The sequence below is a fragment of the Rana temporaria genome, chromosome 7 (genome assembly GCF_905171775.1).
Source record: "Rana temporaria chromosome 7, aRanTem1.1, whole genome shotgun sequence".
NCBI classification, from domain to species: domain Eukaryota; kingdom Metazoa; phylum Chordata; class Amphibia; order Anura; family Ranidae; genus Rana; species Rana temporaria.
Window position 1 is genome coordinate 129,034,975 of NC_053495.1, and position 12,714 is coordinate 129,047,688.

The 12,714-nt window shown below is 43.4% G+C and overlaps 1 protein-coding gene across 2 annotated transcripts in view; it reads left to right on the forward strand.

Moving 5' to 3' along the window:
- Window positions 1–12,714, forward strand: part of TLCD4 (TLC domain containing 4) — a 147,337-nt gene that overhangs the window by 96,704 nt on the left and 37,919 nt on the right. For both annotated transcript variants that reach the window (XM_040359970.1, XM_040359971.1), the window contains exons 4-5: window positions 5,820–5,878; window positions 10,207–10,301. In XM_040359970.1, the coding sequence (XP_040215904.1) occupies window positions 5,820–5,878; window positions 10,207–10,301 (154 nt within the window). The remainder of the gene's footprint in view (window positions 1–5,819; window positions 5,879–10,206; window positions 10,302–12,714) is intronic.

The window sequence follows — 12,714 nt, forward strand, 5'->3', positions numbered from 1 at the left end:
GCGAGACTTGCGGAAACTTACCCCTCATATAGCAGGGGTAAGTTTCCGCTTACGCAAACGACGTTAGCGACGGTTACGCGACGCGAACTCGTTCGGGAATCGGCGTAGAGGGATCATTTGCATATGCAAATGACTCCTTCACGTAAATGCCATCTAGCGGCGGCCGGCGTCATTGCATTTAAGATCCGCCAGTGTAAGTGACTTACAGATGGCGGATCTTAAGTGTATCTATGCAAAAATGATTCTGAGAATCAGGAGCATAGATACACTGGCCAAAAAAGGGAGTTACGATGGAGTATCCTGAGATACTCCATCGTAACTTCTCTGAGAATATGGCCCAGTGCAGGTAAACATACATCAAGTAGGTAGGAGGCAGACTGCCTCCCCTGTGTATCTATCACTCTCTGTGCTATCAGGGGGCCCCCAATTTCAGGGAAACGTGGGCTCAAGGACCATCTGCTTTAGGGAAAGTACAAAGGCCCCCCCATGCAGCTGGGGCCCCTGGGCAGTGCCCAGGTGTGCCCTCTCATTAAGACAGCCCTGCCCTAAAGGAATATCATTTTTAGATATGGACAGAGTTAACGTAATAGAAGGGCTTGGCCATCGAAATACATAAAGAATCTTCTTTCAATGATACTTTTTTAGTGGCAACAAATGAACAAACTATAGCAGAATTGAAGAAAAGAAATTGGACAGCCGCACTCCGAAATAACTTAAAAGAAAGTTTGTCTTTTATTTTCAACTGTACATACACAGTCACTGCAACCACAAAGACAGGACAGCCGACGCGTTTCGCACTCGTAATTAGTGCTTAATCATGGCTGAAACAAACCATTTACTGTATGTTTTGGTGACTCGTTTCCAGTAAGTGCTGGATGACTGCTGTTGGATGTAAGACAGATGATCGGGTTTTATCACCCTTCTTGCAGGGCTGACTGGTATATTGCATATGCATACTGTTACATAGAATAGTTTTAGCAGATAATTTATAATACACTGAAAAATGAACTGTGTTACCATTTTATATTCAATAAATGATCACTTTCTTAAGACTTCCAGTAAGAAAAGAAAAAAGGTCTGTGACTAATTGATCAGGTAAAAGTATGGAGTATGCGCCTGCTGATAGGATGCAGTCACAGGGGAAGATAGTCCACTAATGGCTGCTGATCCTAAGGCCCCTTTCACACTGGGGCAGGAGGTGTGAAGGTCGGAGAAACTGGAGAAACAGCAGCCACTGTTTCAGGTCGGTGTGCAGGCGCTATTTTTACCGCAATAGCGCCTTCAAGCCGCCCCAGTGTGAAAGTGGCCTTAGTGTAGTATCATAAAACCTTTTCTATAAAGCAGGCTAACACTAGCCACTCACATGATGCAGGAGGTAAGAAGGTTCATAAAGGTGAGAATGCTGGGTTGGAGGCTGCTACCTTCAGGTGACTGGACATAGGCAAAGCTTTTAGACATGCAACACTTGGGTGTACTCCCTGTAATCCTAACCCACTCAGTGAGACCTCAGTTATTTGCTTTAACTCTTCTCCCTTATGGAGGAGTTTATGTGCATAAGAAGTTCATGTTTACCTTAAGGCCTCTTTTACACAGGCGTACCAAACGGGTTCATCTGCCGTTTTTTTAGGTGGCCCCGATTGGACCACCCATTGCCCTCTATGGAGCAGCGAGCTGTGTGCATGTCCGCTCTTAACAGGCGGAGTGGACACGGATCTGTCATTGGTCTGCTCAGCAGGGATCAGTGAAGAGAACCCCCGCTGAGCAGGTGGATCCACTGGTAGAGAGTACCCGTGTGAAAGGGGCCTAAGTCCTCGTTCACACCAGTGTGATTTGTTGTGAAATTTTACAATTCTGAGCCCTGGTTCACACTGGGTACGATTTGGAACGATTTGAGATGCGATTTGACATGTCAAATCGCATCTCAAATCGGCGGCAATTGTCGGCAATGGCACTGTCCTAATCAGTGCGACGCCGCATCTGCGTTTTCAAAAAGTAGTTCCTGTACTACTTTTTGCGATTTCGGGCCGCGATTTACATTAAATTGCGGCCGAAATCGCGGCAAAATCGCAGCCGCGAAATCGCGGTAAAATCGCGCATTTTACCGCGATTTTGAATTCGCAGCAGTGTGAACCTAGGCTAAATCACAAAAGTTGCACCCCATTGCCGGCAATGGAACCGGTCAAATTGCCGCGAATCATGTCGCAGCAACTTTGATGAAGATTCTTGCACTACTTTTTATCGATTTCATTGCCACTTGCATAGATTTCTGTGTAACAAAGTCAGAAGCTGCAATGAAATCGGATGTGCAAATCGCACTCATCTGCGGCTTTGAAATCGTGCTGAAGTAGCGCGATTTCAAACTTCCCACTAAATTCTTCAGTCAGCTTTTCAATAAAACTCTTTACTGCCTTTTACTACAACAATGCAAGCTGTGCATCTGGTTCAGTGCAGGCTCAGTAAAATCTTAGGAGCGATACCCGGACCGCATGTTATGGGGATGGCCTGTAATGTTGCTTTGGGGGCTGGATCTTGCTTGGGCATGTGCCTTTGCACATGGTGCAATGTGTGTAGTTACCTGCGGGGGGGGGCTAGATAAGTAATGGGCTGTGGTCACAGACACTGAAATAGGAAAATCTGGACCCACACAAGCACCAGCCCCCCCCCCCCCCCCCCCCCCCCCCCCCCCCCCGAGACAGCCTGGATCAGCAGGATTCTTTTCATGCTACACTGGAACCGATCATCTGACTTCCGCAGACAGATCTTCCCGCCTAGTTCCTAGGTAGTAAGAAGCAATAAAAAGTGATACTTCCTTGTGACCCGAAGAGGATTAATTTTATTTTTTTAACAAAAGACATAATCTCTCAGATCAGTCTGGGTCACAAGAGTGCAGAACTAAGTGCACTCCTAGAACCCACAGGATAAGAGAAAAAGAGCTTTGACCATACTTCAGAAAGTTCAGAGGTTTGTGTTGGGTGGTCTACAGAAAGTGATTGTGGACATGTAGTGTTGAGACTGGGAAAGGAGTCATGTGGATACTAATGCCGCGTACACACGATCATTTTTCGGCATGAAAAAAAAACAATGTTTTTCAGCATGTAGAAAAAACGAAGTTTTTCCAACTTCATCATTAAAACGACGTTGCCCACACACCATCGTTTTAAAAAAATGCTCTAGCAAAGCGCGGTGACGTACAACACGTACGACGGCACTATAAAGGGAAAATTCCATGCAAATGACGCCACCCTTGGGGCTGCTTTAGCTAATTCCGTGTTAGTAAAAGACGATTCGCGCTTTTCTGTCTCTTACAGCGTGATGAATGTGCTTACTCCATTATGAACGGTAGTTTTACCAGAACGAGCGCTCCCGTCTCATAACTTGCTTCTGAGCATGCGCGGGTTTTTAACGTCGTTTTAGCCCACACACGATCATTTTTTAAAACCCGAAAAACGACATTGTTTAAAACGTTGTTAAAAAATGCAGCATGTTCGGAAAAAAAAATTGTCGTTTTTCAGAATCCGAAAAATGATGTGAAGCCCACACACGATCATTTTAAATTACATTTTTTAAAAACATTTTTTTTTTTATGACGGAAAACGATCGTGTGTACGCGGCATCAGGTCTTGGTTGTGTGTTAAAGGGTCACTAAAGGAAAACTTTTTTTTAGCTGAAATGGCTGTTTACAGGGCATAGAGACATAATAGTTAACTGATTCCTTTTAAAAATGATTAAAAATAGATCAAAAACAATCATATAATGTGCCTGCAGTGTAGTTTCGTTTTTGCTGTTGTTTGCTGGTTCTCTGATGTACAGAGAGCCACTAGAGGGCAGTCAGCCAATAGAGAGCAGTGATACTTTGTCTAAAACTCCTCAGCACCAATCCAGTTTCGTTTTACACACAGTAATCACACCTCCTTGATTAGTGACCACCGTGATAAATCTCCCAGTACTGTGGTTATCAGGAAACAGGCAACCAGGAAGTGTCCAGAACAGAGAGGATTTACAGCAACATGAAAGCAAAAACGAACAATGAGGACATGAAACCAGGACTGCAGTAAGGTAAAGGAAGCTATTAAGATAAAAAAAAAAATTCCTTTAGTGACTCTTTAAGTGTAGTGCAGGCAACATGAGTTGAGGAGGAGGACCAAAGTCAGCTTATTGACTGCTTATTTTCCCCAAAAGGTTTCAAAAAAACTATTTATAAAGAACTGTAGGGAATTTTCTTAAAAATATACTTTCCCCCAGGTTCCATCCATGGCACCTAGGTGAGGATGGTATCATCCGCCCTCTGGCAAAGATCTTGGGGAATGCCCAAATATCGCAAAAACACACTCATGCACTATGTTTCTGGTACAATAATTTTTATTGTTGCACTCAAAATTAACAGTACAGCAAGTCACCCATGCAGGGGTTACACAATGAGAAAAAGTCATACTGATATGAGTGAAGCCTTGTGCAACAACCATTTAGGCAATATAGGATTTCCACTAGACGACCACACATGCCTGCGCTGTGTTTGAGCGTCATCCTGCAAGGTTCAGGCTACTCTGCAGGGACGGCCTGTCCATTAACCTCCCTGGCGGTATGATTCTGTCAGAAAAAACATGCTAAAAGCGGTACCATTATTTGCAAGGAAATTTGGCGTTTTATATTGTAGGTCTGTAATTTTTAGAAATAACTCACTTAAATCTGACCAAACAAGATTCTAATAGGCATCCCGAGTATGACATTTTTTTAAAAACAAAATGATAAATTATAATATAATAAATAATTATAAATAATTATAACAAATAATAATATAATTATAATAAAAATTATTCAATAATGTAATCAAATCAAAATCACTGAAATTTGCTCAGTTGCAGAATTGTTGCTGTCATTATTTATTTTTTTTATGACGAATTTCCCCACAAATCGCTATCGCACAATTCTGCAAGTGATTATAATTTATTATCGCTGTTTTTTAGCTGATCTAAAACTATTTTTGACATAAAGGGACACTTTTGGTTGCTATGGACAATCTACAGTTTGCAGGGAGAAAGAAACGTTTTTATTATATAAAATGACATGCAGGACACTGGGCAGACCACTAGGGACAGGGGGGGTGTGTTTTTTTTACATACAGTACTGTAATCTATAAGATTACAGTATACTGTATGTAATGTGTTTGTTTACTTTTTTGAATTTGGCGCCGTTCTCCGTCCCAGTGCGTCGTAACGTCGCAGGGAACGGAGATCAGCGGCACAGGAGGACGCTGAGTGAATCGAGCGAGGTCCCGCTCACTCACACTGCGCAGTGGCATCGCTGGATCCAGGGACAAGGTAAGTAAACCATGCCTGTGGATCTAGCAAAGCAAGCCCGAGTCTGACTCAGGGTTACCGCTCGCAGCAGGAAAATCTAACCCCGAGTCAGACTCGGGAATACCGCCAGGCAGGTTAAGTGCGCACGGGCGCCGCCTTCTGATTGGCCGCTGAGGAGAAGGGAGGGGACAGAAGCTGCTGAACAGGGGAAGGGGCTCGTGCCTGTGGAGGAGAGCCGGGGAAGCCACCTGTTGGATTAGGTAAGTGAACCGACTGACCCACAGGAGGTGGTGCACTGTATGCCGCCTCCCCCCAAAAAAATGTATCACCAGCCGCCACTGCTATTCAGCATTGCCTGGATGTAGCGGAAAGGAGGATGACACCACCCAGTGCAATGCTAAAGCCAGGAGAAAGTTTAATATAATGAATAACCCGCTTTCCTCACTTTAAAATCCTCTAGATATGTAGATATTATTTTCAGAACATGTTGAAATGATTTCTGTGTGGTTTTATATTTTTCAGGGGGGATCCATTCTTGGTCAAGCTGAATGTTGCAATAACCTCAGGCTACCTCATCTCAGGTAACTGTATGTTACAGAATGGGGTCTTGTTTGCACCAAGCTGGCTCCAGACTTCCTGGCCTGGGTGAATTTAATCTGTCTGTACAGTTGGTGAAAAGATCATTCTCTATGGGGAAGGGGAAAAACACCCATAAAGGGGTTGGTGGTATCTTTTCTGTGAGTTCTCAGAAAATAATACCCTATGCTTATAAGAGTAAAAATGAACACAGTAAGAAACAAAAGGACAAGTACCCTTTGCGCCCTCAACATTTTTAATGAAGAAAAAAGAGATCCCTGTTCATATAACACATATAGTGAATAAATAAATAAAATGAAATTGAAGACCCTTATGACCCATGACAGTATACAATGTCGGGGGGTTGGGGGATCCCTCCATCCACCTTGTTTCTGTGGAGGGAGGAATCTGTCTATGGCCAGCTTTATTAAATGAAATATTTTAAAATATAAAGCTCATACAGAAATCCAGTAATCTGAAATATACGCACACAGTATTTTGGATTCCTCTGTGCCCTTGAATCCTCTAGTTTATTTGGTTTTATACAAAGTCTGAACAACCCTTGTTAGCTATGTGGTTGGACATTGATGGCGCAGTGGCTGCCCTGGTCAGCAACATGTCACAGACCGTAGTTTGTTACACTTGGGGTTGTTTTACTAAAACTGGAGAGTTCAAATTTTGGTAGAATCAATCAGCTTCTTACTTCAGCTTGTTCAGTTAAAGTGGAGGTTCACCCGCAATTTTTTTTTTAAGATTAGATGGATGCTCATTTTGTCTAGGGGAATCGGCTAGTTTTTTTAAAATCGAAGCAGTACTTACCGTTTTAGAGAGCCATCTTCTCCGCCGCTTCCGGGTATGGTCTTCGGGTCTGGGTGTTCCTTCTTGATTGACAGGCTTCCGACGGTCGCATCTATCGCGTCACGAGTAGTCGAAAGAAGCCGAATGTCGGTGCGGCTCTATACGGCACCTGCGCACCGACGTTCGGCTTCTTTCGGAAAATCGTGACGCGATAGATGCGACCGTCGGAAGCCTGTCAATCAAGAAGGAACGCCAAGACCCGAAGACCATACCCGGAAGCGGCGGAGAAGATCGCTCTCTAAAACGGTAAGTACTGCTTTGTTTTTAAAAAAACTACCCGATTCCCCTAGACAAAATGAGCATCAATCTAATCTTAATACATTTTTTGCGGGTGAACTACCGCTTTAAGCTTTGACAAAAAAAAAAACTGGAAGCTTATTAGATTCTATGTAGAGCTGCAACTCTCCGGTCTTAGTAAATCAACCCCACAGTGTTTGGATATCAGGTATAAAGTATGCAACCCTTAATAGAAACACGGTTTTTAAAACTTCAAAAATATAAAGTTTCTTTCTTTAATTATTTTCTAAATAGGTTCCTTTAAGCTAGTGCATTGTTGGTTCACTTTTTTCCTTTGATTTCGCTTCTTAGGGCCAGATTCAGAAAGGAGATACGGCGGCGTATCTCCAGATACGCCGGAGTAATTTCAAATGTGCGCTGTTGCATCTTTACGCCGATTCACAAAGCTAGATACGCCTGAAAACATGGCTTCAGCCATCCGACGTAACTTGCCTACGCCAGCGTATCGTGGGCACATAGTTACGCTGGACGCATTTGGTGTTCCCATTAAAAAATATGCAAATTAGTAAGATACGCTGATTCACTAACGTAGTTGCGCCGAGCGTATCAATATACGTCATTTACGTAAGGCATCTGACCGACGTAAAGTTACCCCTGCTATATGAGGCGCAGCCAATGTTAAGTATGGACGTCGGAACAGCGTCGAATTTTACACGTTTTACGTTGTTTGCGTAAGTCATCCGTTAATGGGGCTGGGCGTAGGTTACGTTCACGTTGACTAAGCATTGAGCGGGCGTAATTTACGGAGAAAATTTGGCGTGATACTGAGCATGCGCCGTTCGTAAAGCGCGTCATTTACGTGGGGTCACGAATCATTTACATACAACACGCCCACTCCCAGCCTAGTTTGAATTAGGCAGGCTTACGCCGGCCCATTTACACTACGCCGCCGTAACTTAGAGCGCAAGTTCTTTCTGAATACGGGACCTCCCGCTCTAAGTAACGGCGGCGTAGTGTATCTGAGATACGCTACGCCCACCTAAAGATTGGCGATTCTTTCTGAATCTGGCCCTAAATGTTTTTTTTATTTTGTTTTCTTTGTCTGAATTTCTCACTTATTGTTCCTCCTCAGTAAGCTGTTTTGGCTGACTAACCCTCATGGATGATGGGGGCAAGCTTACTGAGGAGAAACAGGAAGTGAGAAATTCAGAAAAAGAAAGAAAAACATTTAGAAGGGAAATCGAAGGAAAAGGTAAGTGAACCAGCAATGCACTAGCTTAAAGGAACCTATTTAGAAAATAAAAAAACAAACCTTTACAACCCCTTTAAGTATTTCTAAGGTAGCAACAGTGCTAAAGTGCAGACACCTTTAGGTGCCTGCAACTAGCTGTGTTGGGGCTTGTTCGGACTTGTGTTAAGAAAACCTGCATTTTTCTGTACTATTGACACTGCGAATGACCCCTCAAATGCTGTATGTCTGCATTTTTACACACCACCCAGAGCTCCCTGTCCAAGCATTTTTATACTCGTTTTTCTGTGCAGGCTAGTGTATGCAAGCCCTCAGTCTTCAGATTCACCTCTTTGGAGCCCTCATACTGGCACCTTGACACCTGCCTAACCCGAAATGTGTTGCCTCAACCTTTGCCCTACCCATTGCCATTCTACTTTAAACAGCCAGAACTATCATGGTCAGTGTGGCATTTGACAAAAAGGGGGGTGAGGCTTCATCTTATCTTATCTTTATGTTGCTATATGAATTTGTATTTAAATAGGGACAGTCTTATTAGGAAGGAATTAATACTTAATGTCCTCCTGCCCTCAATGCCAATCTTGACTTGGCTGGAATGTCTTCCATGTTCTGCACACTTCTGGGTTTGTCAGATGTCTCTATGGTTCCATCCTGTAGTGACATAGGATTTGGAGGAAGGAATGACAAAACACAGAGGGCACCAATCTGATACTCTCGGAAGTGTTGAACGAGGAAGAATTTTTAGACTGCGTAGCTGAACAGACACCCGGGACAGGTAAGTATTCTTAGGTAGATTCACGTACCTTGGCCTAAAATTAGGACGGCCTAGCCTAGCCTTTTTAGGCTACACCGCCGTAAATTATTTAGGCTAGTAGTGATTCACAAACCACTTACCTGCTAATCTACGGCGGTGTAGCCTAAAACGAGCGGGCGTAAGCGCGCCTAATTCAAATTGCTTGGAGGGGGGCATGTTGTATGGAAATGAGGCTTGACCTCACATTTTTTGACGTTTTTTGACACTGCACATGCGCCGGGCGACTACATTTCCCAGTGCGCATTGCCGCTAAGTACGCCGTACGGGCCTATTGATTTCGACGTGTACGTAAACTACGTAAATCCCGATTCGCGGACGACTTGCGCAAACGGCGTAAAAAATTCGAACCTCGCGGCGGGAACGACAGCCATACTTAACATTGTTATTCCACCTCATAGATCGAATAACTTTAGTCGGCCTATCCCTTACGGAAACGACGTAATGCGACGGTGTAGGCCTGGCGTACGTTCGTGAATCGGCGTATCCCCGCATTTACATAATCTACGCCGGCCGCAATGGAAGCGCCATCTAGCGGCCAACAGAAACATTGCAAGCTAAGATAGAACAGCGCAAGCCGGCCTATCTTAGCTTTGTTTAAGTGTATCTCTGTTTGAGAATACACTTAAACAAACGCCGGCGTAGATTCAGAGTTAGGTCGGCTTATCTACTGATAAGCTGGCCTAACTCTTTGTGAATCTACCTATCTGTTCTTTACAGTCTGGCCTTATTTATGTTTCAATAGTTTTTATTAAAGTTTTGTATACAAAGAGTAACAAAAAAAAAGGGGGAATCTCAGCTTTTCATTGTACAATATAAAACTTGTTTAGGGAATAGCATGTAGATTAGTCCATGACACTGGAGAGTCTCATTTGCCTCTCCTAAGTTGTCCAATATGACCCATCAAAGTGGGCTAAGATCCAGTAACATAACAATAAACCATACACAGGCCACTGCGTCTAGTGCCCCACGCCTATGTCATATCCCAACTCTCTACAGTCTGGCCTTATTTAAAAATATTTTCAATTAGCAACAAGCTGGCCTTAATGTTCAATCTGGGCCCAGGATCCGAGAGGGCTCTATGGGACAAAGGAAATGATGGCTCTTCAACGCATTTATTTCTTATTGCTTTATTCCTTAAAGTTTTTTATAAGCTTTTGTGTTTTTGTCTCTTGCAGACTTGTTGCTTATTTTATACTACTGGAAGGCGATTGGTGATAAATATTTTGTGACGCATCATGTGGCAGCTCTGTATGCTTACTACTATGTACTGGTGAGTGCCATGCATACTTATACTACAGTAGCACAAGCAGACAAGTTGGTAAGGTTGGCCATGAATGAACTTTTCAGGCACAGTGCTGTAATGTGATGTAAGATCATCATGTCTTAATACCCTATAATACCTTAAATCCCAATTAGATTAACAGGAGTTTAAAACACTTAGTAAAGCCAGATTTTATATACTGGGCATTTCAGGCCTCGTACACACAACCTAGAATCTCGTCATAAAAGAGACATTGTTTTCCTCTAGGAGGTTCTTGTCAGGCCTCGTACACACGACCGTGTTCCTCGACAAAAAAAAAATGCTGGCAGAGCTTTTTTGCCAAGGAAAATGGTTGTGTGTATGTTTTTCGTCGAGAAAACTGTCATGTTCTCTTTTTTCTCGTCGGGAGTCACAATTTCCTCTTCAGTTTTCTCGTCTGGCTGGTTTACGACGCGAAACACGTTCGTGTGTATGCTTAGAAACGTGCGCATGCTCAGAATAAAGTATGAGACGGGAGCGCACCTTCTGTAAAAGTAGCGTTCGTAATGGAGATAGCACATTTGTCACGCTGTAACAGACTGAAAAGCGCGAATCGTCTCTCACCAAACTTTTACTTAACACGCAGTAACATGAGATTAGTAAAAGCAGCCCCAAGGGTGGCGCCAGTGGAATCGAACTTCCCCTTTATAGTGCCGTCATACGTGTTGTACGTCACCGCGTTTGAGAACAACGAGATTTTGTCTTGACAGTGTGTATGCAAAGAAAGCTTAACAAGATTCTCGACAAGCCTGACAAGAAACTCATCGAGGAAAACAACGTTTCATTTACGACGAGATTCTCGGTCGTGTGTACGAGGCCTCAGGCTTGACGAGAATCTTGTCAAGCTTTCCTTGCATACACACTGTCAAGACAAAATCTCGGTGATGTACAACACGTACGACGGCACTATAAAGGGGAAGTTTGATTCCATTGGCGCCACGCTTCGGGCTGCTTTTGCTAATCTCGTGTTACTGGGTGTTAAGTAAAAGTTTGGTGAGAGACGATTTGCGCTTTTCAGTCTGTTACAGCGCGACGAATGTGCTATCTCCATTACGAATGCTACTTTTACCAAAGGTGCGCTCCCGTCTCATATTTTGTTCTGAGCATACGTGGGTTTCTAAGCATACACACGAACGTGTTTCTCATCGTAAACCAGCCCGACGAGAAACCCGACAAGGAAATCGAGACTCCCGACGAGAAACACGACAAGGAAATCGAGACTCCCGACGAGAAACACGACAAGGAAATTGAGACTCCCGACGAGAAAAAAGAGAGCATGTTCTCTTTTTTTCTCGTCGAGATCCACAACAGTTTTCTCAACGAAAAACATACACACGACCGTTTTTTTTGGCAAAAACGCTCTGCCAAGGAAAACAGTCGTGTGTACGAGGCCTGAGACATGCACTCTCCTAATATGGAGGCTCAGTGTTCAGTAAGTTACGTAAATGGGGAGAAGTCAATAACTGGGGCTGCAGTTCTGTAAAAGTCCACATGAATAGATAAGGACTTGCTGACATCCACTGTGAGATGCACCAATACACAAGAAAAAAAGAGATCTCACTCACTTAAAAGAGGAACTCACCTATTTCCCACCAGCGCACTATGCTGTAGTTCCTAAATAAGCTTTGCTTTCTGCATCGGGAGGCATTACCTTACACATTTCTATTCAAGTCCACTGACTGTGGTGCTTCAAAACACAATGTGAAATGTAAAATATTGGAAAGTTTCCAGTCCTTTTTTTGTGCTGCAGAATACAATAGCTCAGCAGGAGGATTTCTCTATTCACATTAAATGTGTGGATAGTGGAATGGAGTCCGTTTTTTTGTTCAAAGTAGCTCATCTATGGGCTGCTTTATCCCCCTATTCACTGAGATATTGACACCTCAAATGTATTATACTGAGGCCCTATACAGACAGGCTTCATGCTTCCGATTGCTCCTTGGGTACCAGGGGTAGAAGGGTGTATTGAGCTGCACGACCTAAAACACATGCTTGCTCAGTGAAGCATTTCCTTCCAAGTGTGCTAAGTGCCATAAAAAATATGTCTGCAGTGTCTGCCTGACATTGGCACTTCAGGATGTGGGATCAACAGGCATTCAACTTAGAAGACCTGAAACTACAAGAGTCATGTATACTGTGTAGCCAATAGTCATGTGGTCATAAGGAAAGCAAAAGATGCCAACAAATTCATCTATGGCCAACCTTGAATGAACATGGCTTGAGTTTAATCTTTTACTGCTAGGTAGGGCTTTGGAGAATGTCTACTGGCCTTTCCAGCAGTAAAATATTTGATGTTTGCATGGAGTGCTGATGTTTTTTTTTTCTTTCTGTCCTATGTGACGTGAACTAATACCTCTCTGTCTGCATGAGGATAGTGTATTGG